This window comes from Panulirus ornatus, chromosome 19 (genome assembly GCF_036320965.1).
Source record: "Panulirus ornatus isolate Po-2019 chromosome 19, ASM3632096v1, whole genome shotgun sequence".
NCBI lineage: Eukaryota > Metazoa > Arthropoda > Malacostraca > Decapoda > Palinuridae > Panulirus > Panulirus ornatus.
In genome coordinates this window covers 58,864,120-58,886,228 of record NC_092242.1, presented here as the reverse complement: position 1 = coordinate 58,886,228, position 22,109 = coordinate 58,864,120, and the positions used below count along the sequence as shown (strand labels likewise).

Sequence of the window (22,109 nt, the reverse complement as noted above, 5' to 3'; positions counted from 1 at the left end):
ACTCGCGATGAAACGACATCGTCGAAGATAGCGAAGAGAACAGTTTCGCTCGTGATGTTCCCACTTGCAGACGAGGCATGAAGAACGAAGAAGACATGTTTATTGAAAGATGTATATTTTCTTACAGATCAGCCTCCTGCTCTCCCTTCAGGGCCACTGTGGCTGTGTTTATACCCGTAGTTCACTCAGGCTTAGTTTAACAGGCCCGGGACATGTTGCTGGTCCACACCAAGTGTTCATGTATGTGTTTTCTTTCCTTAGGATCCTCTCCCTCCTCATACACTTACCTCCCCCTCCTCAGGTTTGACTATAGCACTGGTCCATCCGCTCACACTCAGCCCTTCCTGTTCCAGAGGTGACCTTACATGTATACCGTCGCACACACACTTATTCCTAGTATGGTTCATATGTTCTTCCACTTAGACCCTCTCCTTTCCTCTCCTCTTCACCCCCAGCTAACCCCCAAACACTGGTCCCCCAAGCCAGCACCTCCCGTGACACTTAGCTCTTCCTCCGGCAGGATGGTCACATGATGGATCCGAAGGAACGGGTGTTCCTCGAGGCGGCCGAGCGAGGGGACAAGCACACCATGATGCGCTGCCTCTCCCCGCCCTCCGCCGTCAACGTGAACTGCACCGACATCCTGGGCCGCTCCGCCATCCAGATCGCCGTCGACAATGAGAACGTCGAGATCGTCGAGCTCCTCCTCCTGCAGGAGAACGTCAAAATTGGTTAGTCGTCAGCGTCATTGCCTCTGGTAGATAGAGTAGCGTTAATAACTTGAGGGCGATGCTTCACAGCGTCGCCCGAAGCATGATCTGTTGACTCTATATTAACACCTTTCGTTTTGTGAATTCAAAGTTGACAAAAACATGGAGCAGAAGGCAATTTGTGTTCCATTAATAACTGTGGCCTGAGACACGCTCCTCCTCCCCCCCTCACGACACGCGCCCCTCCTGCCTAACTCGTTCTCTTGCCGGTTTCTCCGAGGAGGCGTCGGCCACCTGCCTGAGAGTGAGTCTTCCTCGACGGTTCTGTCTCGTAGGTCTCTCTCCCTCCTCCTCCTCCCCACCAGCCTGTGCGCGCTTTATCTTGTGCTCTTGCTAGTTGCCCTCATATTAGAATTGCTTGGGTGAGCTGGTGTCACACGCGCCATACCTCTGCTCGTCATCAACAACCTCTTTAAAATCTTAACCCTAACGCTAAGCTACCCTAAGGCTGGTACTTCTATAACCTCTGCTCTTGCCCTGTCACGTACCATGAATTTGCCTCAAACATCTCCTCTCACCAGTGGATGATGGATCAGACCCTTGGCAGTCGGACTGGATGCGTGGGACGCCAGTTGTAGTGGAGGTGCAGTAGGCTGAGGAAGGCCCTAGGCCGGCAGCATTACGCGGCCACCACTCCGTCACGTAGACTACCTTAGCCAGATGACCTAGACACGTAGAGTGACGAGTGGCTGGCAGGTAGAGGCCAGAAGCGTCCACAATTATGTTCTCCGGAAAGTTTTGTCTTTGGCATTTGTAACTGCATGGATTCTTCACAGGCGAGATAAAGGCTTTTGAGAAAGCTATGTATGGGGGGGGCCCCCGTTCTCCCCAGATGATCGAGGCACGCTCACGGTGATGACTTCTGCTGGCACTTTACTGCCACACGGTGTTGAGCTAGGGAGGGTGTGACACCTGTGTGGTGAGTGAGGGAGTAACTGCCGGGAAGGAGGAGGACTCACCGACGTGACCCGACATGCTGGAGAGGCGGGGGTTCCCTGGCACGCTGGGATATAGCTCTCTCCACCAACTCTGACGTGGGTATTTAGACAACTGCGCCCCAGTTTTCTCCACCTGGAAATCCCTAAAATCTTTGTTAGAGTGTTGACACTATCGATCATATATATCCATACCTGGAACGATAATGGTAAAGTTAAGAGAAACCACTGATACGATTTTGAGAATTTATGTCCTGTAAGGATAGAAAACGCCTCACGTGTGTTCCAGGTGGAGGTTCCAGGTGGAGGGGACTGGTGGCCAGCCTATCGTGTACTACACTGGGGAAGTTTGATCCTCAGCATGGAGTTGAACCTGGCTCTTCTGGGCCTGTGTTGTGTCCCTCTGACTGCCTCCTCTTGGTTTGTCTGTGGTCACCTGTGTTTAACCTACGTCTGTGGTTAACCCCCTCCTGTCTGAAGCGTGTCTGTGACTTCCTAACTTTCGCTGTGCCCTTGACTTCTCCTACAGTGTGTCTGTCGCTCCCGGGCCCAACTTCATCTGTCGGGTTAGTGGAGGAAATCGTGGTTCGGTACGTCTGGATAGGCGGGACATTTGTATATGATAACTAATCTTTCTCCTCGTCCATCTGAGAGTAGCCTCAACTTCATTACTTTTAAGATAAGGATTTTATAAGACCATTGAATCATCCACCCAATTACCAAGAGCTGAGTGGGTCCCCAGCAAGGTACGTGGATGGAGACCTCGATCATTGCTTCATATCCTGAGTGAGGAGGAACTAACGACAGCGGTGAAGACGCTGGATTCTTGAGGATTAAGCTGACACTATTTCCTCTCCACCTTAACACTGGTGAGACCATAGGGAAGAGTCAGATCTCCCTCCGACCTGGATGTGGCATTAAGAAATAATCTAACACTGTCTTTTTTTCTTTCTATTGTCTCCAGTCACTGCCTCTCTTGTCTGGAAAGATAATGGCAGGTCATAAGAACATCAGGCTTGTGAGACTGAACCCTTCTCATAGCAGCATCTCATGTGGCAACACACACTTTCACAAGACGAAAGACAGACGCGTGTTGTGCTGAACATAGAGTCAAAAGGCTTGGGGTCTCCGTGATTACCACCCATTTTATATCGAAGTTGTTAGCGACAGAGTTAAGCCAGTAGTCAGCCAGCATCTGGAAGTCCAAATGGACAAGTTATGCACAGATATCAATCGTTGACTCTGATGTTGAGTTTGATACCAAGTCATTACGGTGATTACTTACCAACCTCCTCTGGTTGGGTCCATGGCGCAGTTGGTGTGGACAGCTTCGTCTCCTCTGTACCTACTCTGGGCTAATCAGTCAGTAGCGTTTGAGTTTACGGTTGATGAAGAGAACCATGATGGCTGAAGCATTCGTAGAACATCACTATGTGGTCTAAGATCTTATTTATTCATACACTTTTATCAGTTCTCAATAAAAGGAGTTATGTTCAGGGTAAGATCTTATTTATTCATACACTTTTATCAGTTCTCAATAAAAGGAGTTATGTTCAGGGCGACATAACGTAGTTCGACAACAGCATCTGAACGAGCGACCCTTCCAATTAAATGGTTGAACAAGGAAAGTGGAGAGAATCTGAAAATGACCATCCAAGAAGACTATTATACTTTGAAAAAATAAGAAAAAAAATGAAAACCTTTCAAATGTTCCTTTTTACAGTTCAATTTTCGTGCCTGTATACCCTGGTGAGGAAGGAGGTGTACCTCGCTTGTGATCGTCCACCATTTCCATGACCCCTTTTTCTGCTGTAGGACTTCAGCCGTGTGATCACTTGTCGTCTAGGGGACCATGTGTTTGTTTGCCATACAGAGTAAAGACTAACAGTGGACGAGGGCCACAACAACCCCCCTACTACCTCTTGTACCCTAAAGTACTTGTGTTGACAGAGAATAGATGGTTCATGGAGCAGCCAAGTTCTGGGTTACTACATCAACTTAATGGTTGGTGCGTTGATTGCCGAAACTTGAGGGGTCAGAAGCTTCCTCCTGAAGTGGAAGAAGAAGGAGCATTCCTCCTGAAGTGGAAGAAGAAGGAGCATTCCTCCTGAAGTGGAAGAAGAAGGAGCATTTGGTGCTATCTGTTTCTCTTGGAAAAAAAAAAAGAAAAAAGAGATTAGATTCTAAGCCATATAAGACACAGGTCGGTCTTGCCAAGTCTGCTCGTGCGTGGGTATGGCAAAGACCTGGAGGTCTTGTTTATAGGGAGGTTGTGGTATAGTGCAGACGACAGAAAGGATAGACCCATCTGAGTGTAATGGACTCGCCAACTCAGATATGTCATAGGCCTGTGGTGCCCAAGCAGAGAGAGACGTAAACTCACGTCATATGGACCCTTTTGTTTATCCCCATAGATAAAACTTGGATCCTTCATGTTCGTCTGAGCGTTTTTGTTAATAGTGAGGGATCTTGAAGGTATTGGTTTTCATGTTCTTTTTTTTTTAGTGCATTTTCTGATACTAATGTTGTACATGGTATTCAGTAGTGATCTGGAACAACATCTGTGGCTGTATAGATACTTGAGCGGGTTCCCATGACCCGTTATACCATGTTGGGTCGTTTCTTGAAGTACTGTAATAACCACAGGGAAGATCAAAGGACATCTGGTAATATGTGGCAAGGCTCGGGCTCTGAGCTAACTAGGTGAGTGGATCCAGACGCTGAAGTGAAGAGCAACGTCCTTCTTTAACCTTTCCTACCTACCCCTCAACACACACACACACACACACACACACACACACACACACTCGTGCTCACCCCACTACCAGAGCTCCACCTTCACCCAACACAGTGTCCTGGGGAAACAGGTGACCTGGTGTAGTACACTTGAAGCAGTGAAGCAAAGTTTTACTTCTTATTTTTATTTATAAAGGAATGACTTCCAGTGTCTAAAAAGTTCGTGTTGATCAACATATCATACTTCCTCTGCTTACGTTCTGAATGTTATCTTTTATATCTTTTATCATAGTTCAAGATTTACATAGTAGTGACGTGTTGCATTTTATGAATATATATATATATATATATATATATATATATATATATATATATATATATATATATATATATATATATATATTCCTATGAGTCCACGGGGAAAAATAAAATATATATATATATATATATATATATATATATATATATATATATATATATTACAATTACCCCAGGACCTCTCGAAAGGCTCCCGCAGTTCGAGGCTGCGCTGCTTTTAACAGCAGAGAAATGTTGACTCCTTTGGAGTGAGAAGTTCTTTGACGAGACTGTACTCCCAGTGACACAGCCTCGCCAAAGAAGACTTTACACTCGCTGTGTAACCTCTTCCACGCGGAGCCGGATAGAATATATATATATATATATATATATATATATATATATATATATATATATATATATATTTATATATATATATATATATATATATATATATATATATATATATATATATATATATATATATATATATATATATATATTTGAGGGTGAGCTATTCATTAGCTTGTCCTGTCCAGAGAACAAGTTATGACAACTTTTATATATTTTCTTATCTGTGTTTCCATTTGCTTACGTATTTTCCCGTAGTGATGATGATGATGATGATGATGATGCCTGAGTTTGTGATGCCATGTACAGTGATGGAAGCTTTTGTTATCATTGGATTACTAAAAGATTTTTTGTCGTCTTTCATGTATTCTATTTATTATTATTATTATTATTATTATTATTATTATTATTACGTGAGAACGATTTTCTTTTGCATTCTTTTTTATCATTGAATTTCTCTCTCTCTCTCTCTCTCTCTCTCTCTCTCTCTCTCTCTCTCTCTCTCTCTCTCTCTCTCTCTCTCTCTCTCAACACCGCCCTGGGGCTCGGCTCTGTGGCCTGGGCCTCACTGCGCGCGGCTTCCCCTTGCCTGGTCTCTGTGTACATTCCTCTCCACTTCTTCTACGTCTTTTCCCCAGTGTGTTTGCTCCCCTTCCACTCTTCTCTGTTATTCCCTCTCCCTACGCATCTCTCTCTCTCTCTCTCTCTCTCTCTCTCTCTCTCTCTCTCTCTCTCTCTCTCTCTCTCTCTCTCTCATATGTTTAGTAATGTTTATATGGACTTAAGTTTAATAGTATTTGACCTTTTGTAGCGTAGCGTTCCCTTCATCATTATCTTTTCTCCTGCACTATGTATAAACCAACAACATGTGAGAAAAATACGTTGTCGCCAACACCAGTAAATCAATCATCTTCCTTATACCCCTTTATCGTCCCTGCCTCGTAGCACCGTGCGCTACCACAACCACAACCTTCCTCTCCCAGTTCGCTAGCCTGTGTTTCACACCCACATGGTTCAGGCATACCCATGTCTTATGAAGAGGGCGAGATGCTTCGATGGAGACCTTACATAATAACTCTCATGATAATAAGCCTCAGCTGTAGTGTTGACCAGGTGGAAAAAGTTTGTACGTATTTGTAATGAATGACGTGTCCTTGAAAAGGGGGTTTTAAACCGTCGTCCGGAGTTTTGGACGCCAGCAGCGCGCCACACCTCGCCCGCCAGGGTAGCTGCCGCATGTGTTTACCTTCCAGATCTCCAGATGGATGTTGTTCATACTACCGTCAAGGTGTAATTCATGGAATCAGGCTACTAAAGTTTCTGTCATGGTGTAGAATATCACGGCTGGAGACCGAGCCGCGCACCTCAAGTTAGAGTATCTCGATCGGGATTCAAAACCCAAGATTCTTAACCCGGGGCCAAAATTTACATCTTCCGACAAATTATATCAGACCGGAGGTACGGGCACTGTGAGATATGGGGCTGGAATGTCAAATCTCCTTAGTGTAAAATATCGGAAGAAAGGTTCAGGCCTCGACCCCAATATTATAAGGTATCGGATCATGAGCCACACTGTGAAATACTGAGGCTAGGCTTCGACCCTCGCTGCGGTGTGAAATACCAGGACAGATGCTCAGTCCCCCGACTGTAAATTTTAGCTATAAACTGCTGGAGTGTGGCAGTAAGGATCCGGACACCTGGTAGTGTGGTTTATCACTGGCTTTATATATTGTCCAAGTTGTGATTGGTTCTTTCCATTTCATGCGGAAGATTTTTTCCGGGATTCAGAGAGTGGGGAGGGTGTCGGCGGCCGCTCTAAATCTTACACAGAACATTTCTGTTGCTAACACACACACACACACACACACACACACACACACAGTAGCAGGGGCGGCGCTTGAAACACACTCTGGAGTCACTGGCTCCTCTTGGCTCATTTCCACTCCAGCGAGGCTGAGTGTCACTTGCTTAAGATTATATGTAATCTTTGAGGAACGCTAATGTGCACCTTGAGGCGTCAGGAAAATAGTTTGATTAGATCTAGGTAAGAACGAAAGGTTAGAAAGTGAAAGTAGATGAAAATGCAAAGTGATCAAGGATAATGATGTTGAGTGTGTGATGTATTATGGCTTACGGTGCTGCGGTGTGCTAACTCCCACTGTGGATCAGATTTGTTACTCCCACTGTGGATCAGATTTGTTACTCCCACTGTGGATAGTATTTGTTACTCCCACTGTGGATCAGAATTGTTACTCCCACTGTGGATCAGATTTGTTACTCCCACTGTGGATAGTATTTGTTACTCCCACTGTGGATAGTATTTGTTACTCCCACTGTGGATCAGAATTGTTACTCCCACTGTGGATCAGATTTGTTACTCCCACTGTGGATCAGATTTGTTACTCCCACTGTGGATCAGATTTGTTACTCCCACTGTGGATAAGATTTGAAACTTCCATTTTAGTCAGATTTCTAACTCCCACTGCGGGTCCGAGTTGTAACTCCCACTGCAGATCAGATTTGTAACTTGTCGATTAAGATATGTGACTCACTGTAGATCAGTCGATCAGATTTACAAGTTTACATGATGGTATCGGATTTAAAATTTACCATAGTGGATCACATTTACAATTTACCATAATGTGCAGCCTTGTTTTGTTCAAAAGCTAGTACCGTTTTGCTTAAGGATTCGTACCTTCTTGTTCAAGGATTCGTACCGTTATGCTTAAGAATTCGTACCATCGTACTCTAGGGTTCGTACCGTCGTGCTCAAGAATTCGTACCATCGTACTCTAGGGTTCGTACCGTCGTACTCAAGGAGTTAACGTTGTTTTGCGACGACGTCACTGGGCCAGATTGCTTGCGTCTTAACCTGGAGCCTCCAAACTTGTGCAGCTCTTGCCGTCAGTGACGAAAAGTCTGAGGGAGGGGGAAAGTTGTGGCCTGAGTCCAGTGCCTGAAGAGCTCCCGAAGGAGGAGAAGAAGAGGAGGACGAGTCGGTGGGTGGATCTTTGTAATGGCCGCAGGGGTGGGGTGGCCAGACTGCTGACGGATTCTCTGGCCAACCGGTTCTGAGCAGGTTATTGCTTCTCTCAGGGTCGTGCCGAGGGTTGTCAAGTCGTACAGGAGGAACCTACCGGGTATCGTTGAGGGTCGTGGCCAGAATGGTAAGGTCGTACAGAGGTTGTCTTGCCTCATGACTGGTGTTGCACACTTACTGGCCTCATCCACATGACTGCCTACTCCTCATTCCTCTCTCCTCCTACTCCTCCTCCTCCTCCTCCTCCTCCTACTCCTCCTCCCTCAGACATACATTGATAGAAGAGTTTTGGCCTTACTTTGACAGCGAAATCAATAGTATTGAAAGCAATCTCTCCGGCTGGTCTTCCTCTTAAAGTGGGTAGGAAGAGCAAGGTTGACAGACCTCAAAATGTGGGTTTGTGCGTTGTAACTTTGGTGCTCTTTGGAGGAGGCCAAGACCCAGGGCTCTGGCTGGGTGACTGCTGCTCAGATGTTGCCCGAGGGTGACTCAGAGAGGCCGTTTGGTCGTTATGGTACAAGTGATCTTCCTCTCACAAGATGGATGACGCACCTGCCACCAAGGTTTCTCTATAGTCCGAGCGCACCACCGTCAGAACAGTCATCATCACCGGCAACTGGTATACAGTAAACGAAGGTCTGTAGATGGTGTACTCAGGCAGATGCTTGACAACAGGTTCACAGAGCCAGAAGTTGCACCTGTGTACTGTAAGGGCACTAGACGCTGACCCTCGGTTCCCTGATTCTTTTTTTTTCTCTTATTTTTTTCCACTTCCCCAGAGGCTGGAGGACGTGGCTTCCCCGGGATAAAAAGACAGAGAGAGAGATCCATGACGTTCACTGGGGAGACACGAAAGTTGGTAGTGCTCCTACCGTCCAGGAGTTTCAGGAAGTTTAGTATAGTGTTATGTGGTGCACATCAGACCACCTCACTAGGAGAGGAAGTTGGGTAATCCTAATGTGGGAGGAGGAAGGAGACACGCACACACACACGACTGGATGATCTACATCTCCCGTCTGTTTTGCCTCATCCTGTGATCGTCTGCCTTCCGACATATCAAGCTAAGCTGTCTAGCTTCACACACCAAAAAGTCAGTCGTGTACCGACCTTGAAGATTTTGTTAGAGCATCATGATGATAGATTCAGATGGAAAGCTTTCTGCTGCGTGGATGTTGGGGTCTACTAAAGAGCGTTTGGCTCAGTGCATCGTGACACGCCTGAGATATCCTTCCTCTCAGTCAGGTCGCGACTGAAGTGAGTAATTTTGATGTATGGTTGATAGTAACTCGGGAGCTGTTGGACAGACCAGCCTCTCCATAGTTCCTCTTGTTATCATGGAGACACATGAATCCCTGCTGCGGCATGGGTCAGTGTTTTTATTCAGTGGTGATTACTGAGGTGAGATATGATGGTCATGGTGGAGCGTCTGTCGATAATCTGTCGTGAACTCGAGATTTTTAGCAGAAGACGCATTATTATTTATGGAGATTCTGAAAAAAAGTTGGACCCTGTTTGTGAAGATTTTCATGTCGGTGAACCTTTGGGGATGACAGAACTCATCAACTGAGTCCAAAGTCTCGCCAGTTTTATCATGTTACATGGGAGTCCATGGAAAACGCAGATGGCAGAAGACCATATGGTCTCAGACGAGGTAATATTGCATGAGACTTAGATCTGTCCCCGCGTGTGGCGAGGTCTTCCAAGTTTACTGCTCTTCTGAGGTCTTCCCTAGTGGTGGATCATCAGAGCCAAACTGAACATCGTAGAGTTCCGTCACAGTAAATTGATATCATGTCCGAGATTCCCCATTAAGGATGACGTGAGACAGGAATAAGCAGCCTTGACATCGACGCTGAGGACCCGTGACTCGCTCTCCAGCAGCTGATCCTGGTCTTCGCGTGAGGAAGCCAAAGCAATTATCGCAAAGTTCACAGCTGCAGCAAGACAAAGGCGCGCTCCTCACAGAGATTAACACAGAGGCGAGGTTTCAGGTAAGGAGACACAGGTGGGATCTCCGGTAGCGCAACATAGCAGAGGACGAGTGTCACAAGACTTCACCTCACGTCCACATACTTGGTCAAAGGAAAGACATACCCCATAGAGGCAAGCTGTGTCGTCGCATATCCAGCCATACGTCAGGTCGTCAATATCGAGAGCTGGTGGACTCTGAGGTTCTTCTACATCGCCTCGAAGCTTTGGAACTCTCTACCTTCTCCTGTCTTTCCCAATAACTATTAACCTGGCGCATTGGAAAAGACAGGTGTGTTTTTTTGTTCACTTCCTCCAAAATTTGTAAATATTATTCCTTCTCTTTTCTTTTTCCCTCTCATAATCCTCTCTATATTTCAATTAAGGCCCGGCCTTGATGTGGACTTTTGGTCCGTGACTGGAGGCTTCAACATAAAAGGAATTCAAACGTACACTAGTGTTGCGCCACTCTCCTGCTTTCAGTGTCTTTATGCTTGGAGCAGACTATCATTATGTCCCTGGTCTCCAGAACACTCGAGCACAATTACCAGAAGATATTCTCCACCTGTAACAGATGATGTTAACCAACCTCTGACCGATGGAAATGTACATTGTACAGTCTCACTCTTGGGAATGAATGTTTTGTGCATATTTTTCTTAACCATATAACAGTACTTTGCATAGTTCACTTCTCATATTGAATGCATTATAAGCCATTCACTCGTGTAAATATATGAATTTTGTATAGCTCAGTTATTGTGAAAATATCACATTGCCAACCTCTAGTCCAGTTCTGATAGATGGTAGATGTCTATTAGTCGAGATGCTTCACAATAAGTCTCTTAAGAGGACTGCATGTGTGGTTGAATGAAATTTATATGATTATCATAGAAGAAAATAATATAACGGATTATTATTATCATTACTATTATCAGTGTTATTATTATTATTATTATTATTATTATTATTATTATTATCATTATTATACTAATAATAATCATTATTATTATTATTATTATTATTATTATTATTATTATTATTATTATTATTATTATTATCTTCAGCTTAGGTTCAGTAAGACTCTTAAACGACACCCTTATCTTCTTATCTTCACAGTATTTTCAACCTTCACTAAGCTAGCCTCACTATACTCTTCATTACAACCTTATCTTTATCAAGCTCTTTGTTACCTACGTTCCTCACTACAACCTTAGCTTCATAGGGTGAAAGCCTTCCATGAACTTTTTTCACAGACAGACAGAACACTATTGTTATTATTATTATTATTATTATTATTATTATTATTATTATCATTATTATTATTATTATTATTATTATTATTATCATCATCATTATGATTATCATCATTATCATATTTTTATCATTGTTACTATTTTGTTGTTGTTGTTATTATTATTATTATTATTATTATTATCATTGTTGTATCATCATTTTTATCATTATTAATATTTCATTATTAGTATTATTATTATTAACTATCGTTATGAAAATCATTTGTTTATTTACTTCACCTAAATAATCATTATTCTATCATTATTTTCATCATCTTGATTTTTCACTGTGGAAGCTTCCAGGATTGAGGAAGATGATAACAGTGTGAGGCGGATCCCTCCTGCAGGACACCACCAGGAGGCTGTGGCCTCACAGACAACCCTGTCATTAACATTTATTCCAGGTTATCACTGGCACTTACAGTCTTGACCAAAGGGGGTTACCACATACATTATTAACCCATGTCTCTTTTAGCACTACGAGAGTTGAGGTGCGTGACTATGTAGGGAGAGCCAGTGAAACAGGTAAACGAGTCATTTTTGTACATGTCACTGCGTCTGTTACATAGCATGGAGGCTCCTATGAAGGGTAAAAATGTATAGTATTTCTTAGGCTGACTGTAGGAAGCAGTGCTCTTATTATGTACGAGGAACCCATTTGTTAGCTTAGGATGACTGTGAAAAACATTGGTGTTTTATGAACGATTTATTAACATGGTGGTGGTGGTTGGTGGTGGTGTGTGTGTGTCGGGGGCACTGCAGGTGACGCGCTGCTGTACGCCATCACCGAGGGAGTCTACAAGATCGTGGAGATGCTCATCAACCATCCCAGCATCACGCCGGAGATGCTGGCCAACGACTGGGTCAAGGTGAGTCTGACAGAGGAGGGCTCTCCTCCTCCTCCTCCTCCTTTTGCCGTATGTCTTGCATTCGTCTAGCCTCTCTCTCTCTCTCTCTCTCTCTCTCTCTCTCTCTCTCTCTCTCTCTCTCTCTCTCTCTCTCTCTCTCTCTCTCTCTCTCTCTTCATAGTTCTTTACGTTCGCCTCTGCTTTTCCAGTTTGTTCTAAGGTTTGATGATGGAGAGAGACGACTGTCCTGTCTTTTGCTTTCTCTCTCGTGCTGTACTTAATTTGTTGATGCTTCAATACCTCTCGTTTTCTTATACTATATTTTATCATTTGCTTTCTCATCCCTCTTCTTAAAGTCCTCTAGTTTCTTGCTTTAATGTTTTGGCTCATGTTTTATCTGCTATCTTTCTGTCTTATCTTGTATACTGTTGTTCTTGCTTATTGCATGGAGTAGAATTCGCAAAGATAAATTGCTTAGAATCTCTTATTTTTTTAATCATATTGTATACATATTCACATTTCATTGTAGACAGACGACTATGTAAAGGCAGCAACTATCACACAACGATCGTAACGACCAATTAACAACCTCTGACCTCATGTCCCCTCATCCCGACGACGAAGATACTTAATGTTGGGTCAAGCGTGAATGACATAACAAGAATTGACCTTTAAAGGTCAGGTTAAAGGCCAGATCATCACACCTAAAGTTCGTACCATCGTGCTCGAAAGGTCGTGATCAAGGATCGTGTCTTCACGCTCAAAAAAAAAGAAAAAAAAAAGGGTTGCCACAGTGTGAGACAACGCGTGAAGTGTTGGCATGTACCCACCTGCGTCCAGACCTCTACATGCTGTAGATGGGGGAGGACCGCCTTGCCTACGAAGGGGTGCAGGGGTTGTTCTTGAATCACACCATCGTTGTGTCCAGGGCATATGGCTTCGCCTTCTGCAGGCTGGCTGAAGAGTAGAGGGGAGATACCACTATAAACTTAGGTCCTGATGTACTGATTGACCGCCATCCGTTCACACGTCATACTGAACCTGACTACATAGCACTGTCGCTACACTTAGTTGTACACATTTGCTTTTCTTGAATCCATTTTCTTCTGTACGTAATATGCGCGTTCTCTTCCTTCCTCCTGCTCCTGAAAGTTGATCATTATTTTCTTCTTCCTGCTCTCGCACTGTGTGTCCAAGAGTAGTCAACTCAAGACTAATGGGAGGGGAATGAAACTCGTCATTTTCTGCGAATATTGCAGTCACGGTGGCCGTACGAAACGTATCTTGAAAAATGTATATATATTTTTTGCGACAACAGGCGTTCGCAAGCGGAGTGGTGTGCGTGAGGCGCGCCAGGACGCTACACTTATTCATGGTCCCTCCCGCACCACCAGGCAAGTATGTGCAGAATGCAATAACACACAGCACACGGTCGACTGTACTATCATGGAAATATGCGGGAGAAGCCACACCAGACGACACGCGTACTGGCGCGCGTGGTGTTCAGGGGGTGGATGCTCCACACACACACGTACACATTCTCCACCAGACTGGATTAGCATTCGAATTCCTGGTAAATTAGTTCAAAGTCGTAAACTTGTATGTATTTTCCTCCAGAGAGAGTTGAGTCCATTATGTAAATACTCGAAGACAACTGCTTGAAAAGAATTCCCTGATCTGGTTTGGCTAAACATCCCTGAACATATTCTAGGTTTGTGAAATGGTTTGTAAAAGACCAAAAATAAGAGAGAGAGAGAAAAAAAGACATTTAAGATAACTAAACTAAACTTCTCCTTTGGAAACTGAACCTATATACGCCTACTTTAACTTGACCCAACTGGGTTTGGATGTGTGATACACAGTGTTCAACCCCCTGTGTTCTATAGTACGACCCTTGACTACGACTGTAGGGTGTTAAGGCGACACTTTTGAACCTTATTGATAAAGAGTCCGGCCAAAGACCAGGCCTTCGTACCCGAGGGCCGTACCGTCGTGCGCAAGGGGTTAGTTATGTCTACACACACACACACACACACACACACACACACACACACACACACACACTCCTGAAATGAACCATCCCAGGATTAACGTACTTCCTGTATGTGAAGCAAGGGAACACAACCCTCCGGACCATATGTATATATATATATATATATATATATATATATATATATATATATATATATATATATATACACATAGGAAAGAATCACAATTTTGCGCGTGATCAAGATATTCCTATGAATCCACGGGGAAAATGAAACACGATAAGTTCCCAAGTGCACTTTCGTGTAATAATCACATCATCAGGGGAGACACGAGAGAGAAATATAACAGTCAGTTGATATACTGTGGTCAGAGCCTCACAGTTTATCAGGATACTAATAAACACGCTACGAACACTCTGACGTACTGGTGTACCTACATACGTACAAGATAACATTGGACAGTTGCCGTACACTATACAATGAGACTTCAAGACTTTTCGTCATATATAAACATCCGTCTTAATATAAAGCTCGAGGGTGCAAGATAATGGTATCCTCATATTGCATAGAGAGTGGGGGGGCCTTCATACATCCCTTTTGCAGGAGAATTTCGTATCTGTTAATAGTCATTAAACCATTCTTAATCCTCAATTAGTCGATGAATCTCACAATAGGAGCTATACCCCTCTCGAACAGTCTTCGAACATCACAGACGGTCAGTTGTGGAGCATCGGCACGCGCCTGGCTGCTGCTTCCCATGGTTCCTGTGTGGAGACCAGCCTACACGAGGATGAACCGTTATGTAATACCTCCCTTATTTCCTGGACCAGCGAAGCTCTGGAATTCTCTTCCCTCTGTTTGTTTGCCTCTCTACATTTTCCCTAGGAAGCGTCAGATCGTTAGACACCTAAGGAGCTCTCGTTAACATTTTCGTACGTTCTCATCCTTATCGTCTTCAGTTTTCCTTTCATCAGAGAAGGCCATAATTAGGAGCATGTTTTCCCCCGTCGGCTGCCATAAAGAGATAGGTAACTAGAAGCGATAAACAACTCGTTTAAGAAATTCGTTAAAACCCAGTTTAAGTAATTTTGTCGTAAAGATACAGTAATGTCGTTAAACAAGAGCAAGAGAAGAATGATGTTTTTTTGTTTTTTTTTTTTCTTAGACCACCCAAACGTAGGCCAATCAGGCCTCCTGTTGTCTGTCTTTCTCATGTAAACTCTCGTAAACCACGGCATGTCTCTCCATCACGACCCGACGTCACACGCACACACACACAGTACCACCACTCGCCTCAAGGTCAGTGTCTCTCTCTCTCCCTCACTGTATCGTCCAGGTGCAGCAGTCAGGCAACCCTTGGGTTCGAGGGAATTCAAACTGAGCCAATAGTACTCCACTTGTCTCAGGGAGATTTAGTTATGAATACGTTTTCCATTTCGTAATAGATTCCAAAATCCCTGACTCATACCACATACTTAAACTCATATCATTGAAATGAAATGAAGTAATTCCTTATTGAATTACGTCAAATAGGTCAGGATACTTTAAGGGTAAAAGGGTGGACTAATATCACTAGATAATTCAAGTTATGCTGAGAGAGATGTCCGAACATGTTGAGGAAAATGATCATTCATATTGCTTGTGATGGAGTTATCAAACCGGTGCAGGCTAACTTTCGTGTGACTACAGGATTTTGGAGCCCGATTGACCATCACTATTCATAAGATACGAATCTAGATAGATAGATTCGGAACATGCAAGACTGAATCAAACTCGAAGTCGTACATGGCTATTGCACTGCAGCCAGTTCGTCAACAAATCCCTTGTGAGAATGGATTACAGAATTCGTAAAAAAAAAAAGAAAAATAGATAAATATAATGTGATTTCTACAACTCAGATATCTTCTTGTATTTTCAAACAAATATGAATGTATTTCTTACTTTAAAGATTCGTAGGTTTTTCGTCCCTTTCATTCTGCCCGATAGCTTTCCCAACTAGCGTCGTGTCATTACCAAACAAGGAGAGCAGACTATATCAGAGTTCTGTATTCTTGACTTTCAAACGTAAATCACTAACGGCAAGTGCACTGATGTCAATTATCTTCACTGTACGTAACGGCGAATCGCACTTACTTAGTACCGCTGGTTAGGTTACATATTGTACCGTCCATACACCTAAGGGACGGTTCGCTGGTGTTGCTAGCCAGTACCGCTGGCTGACGAGAGCTGGTAAGTGTAAACACGGAAGAGTGTATGAGGCGAGTATCCCCGTGTTATGTTACTCTGTTGATCTTTCAGTAACTAGGATTACTTCCTGTGCATCTGACACTGACTGAGTCTATTCCTACGTTATTTCACTATTATGATGCGATAGTCAGCTTAATGAGGGACGACATAAAGTTCAGTACTCTTTACTAGCTTCAAATCAGTTCCTTGCATATGATAATCAGCCTAACAAGGAAGGTTATAAGGTTCTGTATTCTATACATAACCTCACATTCGTTTAGACTTTGCATGCCATTTCACAATCAGCTCACCAGAGATATAACACAAAGATCAGTATCCCTTATCTAACCTCGCATCATCTAAGTCTTCCATACGATAGTCAGCCGAACGGAAACATGACATAAGGCTCAGTAATTCATAATTCACCTCACGCCAGTTTAAATCTTGCGTGTGGTACTCAGCCTTGCAGCAGGAGTCCATAAGGTTCAGAATTCTTTATAAAACCTCGCAGTTGCTTCAACTTAATTTTGTCCGTTGATAATCTACCTGAAGGAAGGGTGAGGGAAGGTTCAGAATCCTTTTGACTACCATCAATAAGACCGTTGACGCATGGGGTACCCCAGGGCGGGAATCTTTCATCCGTTCTTGGCCGAACTTGAGACGGACGTCGCGGGAAGTAGAAGTCGTTAAATCCCATCAACGCGACGGTATGAGCCTTTTGAAACACGACGCTACGACCCTTGGGTACGACGGCCCGGCCCTTTTTACCTAGCGTGAGTCGTCTTCAAGGGTCGTAACCGTCGTGCTCAAGGCTCAATTGAGTCGTGTTTGATATTATAGATACCGAAATGATTTTTGACGACAGAGGTACTAGGGATCGATGACCTGGTAATATGCATAATATGTAAAACCATTTTCTAATACGTTATTAACAACTGAGGAACAAAGACCTCATGTGGAGGTGATTAATGATGAAAGGCGACGCTACGTCACACAAGGGAGAAACAACAGTGAATTAGGACACTGAGACACAGCAGAAAACAACAGTGAATTAGGACACTGAGACACAGCAGAGAACAACAGTGAATTAGGTCTGGTGCACATGTGGAAGAGAACAAGAGAGAAGAACTAGAACATTTCCGTCACACACGGGAAACTGAAGTAGGGCACCGCGTCACACACGGTGTGCAAAACATGATTAGATAAAAGAACGTTGAGTGATAAACTCATGAACGGGTGGTTAAACACCACTGGACTTCAGAACAGCAACAAACCATTCAGTCCTCTCGATGCTGTTTTGTGATGGTGGAAGACATTACAAACTCGTTGGTTAGTTTCGTAAGAGAACATACAGATGGTCTGAACCTTTGTATACTTGACACATACTAAGAAAGCGCAAATGATATTACTCGTGGATATGAAACAAATTACTTGTCATGGGATATCGTCAAACGTACTTGAAATTCGAGAAGAAAAAAGTTGAACGTCATGAGCGGGTTCGAGTCCATTTGAAGATGTATTTATACATTCGAAAGCTAAATTACCGAGGCTTTTATCAGTCATAAGGGTTTATTTAATCAAACGAATAGCCTCTCGTGTGTCCCTTTACGAATATTTAGGTTCTGTGTTTATTACATTCTTGGAACAGTTGTGTCGAGCAACTGTGTTCGGACTTTACCGTTTCATTACTCGCTCGACACCCGGCTTCAAAGCGACGGTTCGACGAATTTCCCTCCGGTTAAGAATACTTGTGTCCAGGAAACTGAAGCTTGGATACAAACAGACTAAGAGCAGTGACGTCACCGAGCGTTGTCATTCATTTAACAGTAATAAAAGAAAACGTTTCGAGACTGAATACTTATCGGGTGAGATTTTTGTATCCTAGAATAAAGTGTTAATTAAATTGAGTTTGTATCTTTAAATGAAATCGTTTTCTTTACGGTAATGATTTTGAATGAAGATCTGTTTCCAGTCTTGATTGTTTCTCGAATTTCCCCTTAAGCGCGATGGTTCGACCCTTGAACACTCTGGTACCATCCATGAGTATGACGGACTGACCTGTGACCTGACCTTCAAGGGTCAGGTCAGTAGCCAAATACATGATATCCAAGAAGCGTACCGTCGTGCTCAAAGGTCGTACTGTCGTGCAGGTCGTACCGTTGTGCTCAAAAGTCGTACTGTCGTGCAAGTCGTACCGTCGTGCTCAAAGGTCGTACTGTCGTGCTAAAAGGTCGTACCATCGTGCTCAAAGGTCGTACTGTCGTGCAGGTCGTACCGTCGTGCTAAAAGGTCGCTCTATCGTGCAAGTCGTGCTAAAAGGTCGTACCGTCGTGCTAAAAGGTCGTACCATCGTGCTCAAAGGTCGTACTGCCGTGCAGGTCGTGCTCAAAAGGTCGTACCGTCGTGCTCGAGAATTGTATCATGTTCAAAGGTGGTTCAGAATCCTTGTATCTACTTTCATCTGGGATCACAGCCCGGAGCTGAACCTACCTCGTCTGGTGACGTGAAAGTTGTACATGGAACACAACGTAATATGTTCGTAACGTCATCTGTAAGGTTGCCATCTCTGGTTTTGATAATTCCATGTTAGACTATTGATTTACTATATTTTGATGTTTCAGTGGCTTTATTTCCCCCTTTTTTTTTAGGTTCTTGAGAAATATGAGAACGAAGTGAGGAGTTTGTGATGAAAGAAGTTCGTTTTACTCTGGACTTTACGTCCATGTTTTTCAGCGACACATGATTGCACTCGGGCCATACATAGTTACCTATCCTCACCCTTTCTCACGTGAGACTTACTCACTTACTCACTTTGCTCTCGTGTTTCGTTCATTCTTTACTCATTCTTCCCCCCTTCCTTTCTTTCTTCCTCTCCTTCCTTCGCAGCTTCCTTCATCTTCACTTAGCCTCAGCCGACGTTCATTTGGTTTCGTCTTTCATCGCCTAGCCTCACCCTACCCGACCCTACCCTATCCTCTTGGGTAGTCGAACTCAGCCAGTCGCCCACGGTCGCTGAACGTCTCTCAGGCCGACATAAATTTCGTTTAAGAGGATATAAAGATCTTCAGAGATCTGTGGAGAGAGAGAGAGAGAGAGAGAGAGAGAGAGAGAGAGAGAGAGAGAGAGAGAGAGAGTATATTCATGAGCCATGGTTTGATAATCATATTCCTGACGTGATATAAGTTTCAAACTTGTTGTATTACTCCATCAAGCCTTCATTATTGTTCAGATTAATCATCCTATAGCCTCGTCCCTCCCGCCTACTCTCTCTCTCTCTCTCTCTCTCTCTCTCTCTCTCTCTCTCTCTCTCTCTCTCTCTCTCTCTCTCTCTCTCACCACTCTAACCTTCAGCACGACGGTACGATCCTTAAGCATGACGGTACGATCCTTAAGCACGACGGTACGATCCTTGAGCACGACTGTACAACTCTTGAGCACGACGATACGATCCTTGACCACGGTGGTATGATGGCCTGACCTTTGATTTGACCCTTGAAGGACATTATCTGAACAAACCTAACCTGATGGTGAAGGAACCTGTTGGTTAAGAACGTCTACCACCATGGCTATGTAGACCACTGATGTGTTCCCCGTCTACCAGAGAGACGCGCGCACCCTGTTGCCACTTTTGTAGGATCTGTATATTGTGAACACCGAGGTTCTGGACTTGGACGTGGCCAGCCAGTGTTTAAGTAATCCCCACCCCCTCGTGCCGCGCTAAGCCCCACTCCCTGTGCCGCACTAAATCCTTCTCCCTGTGTTGCAGGTCCGGGCTGGAGGCGAGGAATCCAGTGACTTCGACCCCAACATTTCGCCCATCATCCTGGCCGCCCACTGTAACCAGTTCGAGATCCTGCAGCTCTTCCTGTCCCGAGGTGGGTGGTGATCAGGGGCTGTTGTACATGGGTGGTGATCTTGCTAAAAGGCAGGGCTAGTGTGTAATGCCTTCAGTGCAGGACACTGTGTGGTGACGAAGAACGAGTCGTTTGAGTTACGTGTTGTTATGCGTGAGGAGGAGACTTGCATGTTTAAGTCGATCACTATAAGTTGGAGTATATATATATATATATATATATATATATATATATATATATATATATATATATATATATATATATATATATATATATGATATACTCTGTCTAAAGTACATCCGGTTTCGGTTTAAGTACATGGATGTACATCCACCTCCGTCTTCATCTCATCTACCTCTGGCTCAAGGCGACCCACCACTGGCAGACCCTAAGTGTTGCCTCTATGTGGGAAACCTTTCCTGGGGCTTATCCATTTACCAACCTAAATATTTGCCCATCTTGGCAGGGCTAGCGCTGCGTTGTTAACAATAATGAAGGTTTTGAGTCACGTATAAGATGGAGGAAGTGTGTGTGTTCATGGACTGAATGTCCGGAGCCCGTGTGTGGGTGAGGCAGAAAAAATGAAGACAGCGACTTGGACCAAAGAAGAAACTTGACAACCACTGAAGCTATGGGTCACTACACCACTGTCTTTAACCCTACCACCTCTATGGTCGGTGGCTGTCGACCATGCACGACTTAGAATAGGGTGAAGGATGACCCACGCTTGAGCTGAAACTTTAGTTGGCACTAGAGAGAGCGGAAGAACACAAGCGGAAAGTGTACCATCCCCTTTATAAGACCAGCTCAGTGAGGACAGAGTCCAGGTTATGTAGCCAAGTGTGGCGTCAACATCTGGGAGTTCCAACGGGAGCGAGTAATTGAGCCTGGGGAAAGCAGTCGAGGGTTTGATCTCATTATAGCGTGTATGAATCCCAGTAAGCAGACATACGTCAACCTTCGAGATCGAAGAGAAGCATGACGATGAGGGCGCCTGAATTACCGACGGCTGGGCATTGGATTACCTCCTGGAGGGGAGTTGTTTTAATCAAGGATCGGCGAGGGTTTCAAGCAGGAGGTTAAGAGGCCAGACAATGTCAAAAACTACCTGAGGAAAATCCCGAGGGAGAAAAATCTTGGAAGAACTTCGCTGAGAAAACTGCCTCCTGGTCTATTAACTATCTCCTCAGGTGGCTCGTGACCTGATACGTCAGGTTTAGCCAGAGTCTGGCGAGGGGAACTGTGTACCATGACATGTGGAGAATGCTCACGACGCATCCTAACGCTGCTGCTGGTCTGTATGAACAATGACCGCGCGAATGTGGCATATTTGTGAACATTTTCTATCGGGATGGACTCGCCCATGAGATGTTGAGTAACAGTGTGCAGACGGATGTGTCCAGCAACTTTGAAGGTTTTATTGGGTCTGGCGTCCGTCTGGCCGACGCACATCTTCACCTTACCATCCAGAAGCTACGTGGGGGAGGTGGGTGGAACGCTGAGGACGAAGGGAAGGGGAGTTCTTCCAGAATTCTCAAGGGACTGGGAATTGATCCACTGTTGTTTGCCTGGAGAGAGACACCAGTCAGGAAAATTCATGTTCTTTTGAGAGATTATATCGTCATACTGGTGTAACTCTGTGCAGGGAGTCATGACAATATATCAGACTGTCTTTAGAAGACTTGAAGACGGGTCCAACACAAGCTCTCCGGGTCAATGAGAAGGTACAATGACCAGTATATTTGTGGCAGCCAAGGTATCGTCCACGTTAACTTGGTAAAGATGTATGTGTAGGGGAGAA

General features: G+C 44.2%; 1 protein-coding gene across 1 annotated transcript in view; it reads left to right on the top strand.

Annotated features, from left to right (window-relative positions):
• LOC139755706 (transient-receptor-potential-like protein) overlaps positions 1-22,109 on the top strand; it is a 212,949-nt gene that overhangs the window by 92,649 nt on the left and 98,191 nt on the right. Inside the window, exons 2-4 of the mRNA XM_071674351.1 lie at positions 521-731; positions 12,152-12,258; positions 20,221-20,329. Coding sequence (XP_071530452.1) covers positions 521-731; positions 12,152-12,258; positions 20,221-20,329 — 427 coding nt within the window. The remainder of the gene's footprint in view (positions 1-520; positions 732-12,151; positions 12,259-20,220; positions 20,330-22,109) is intronic.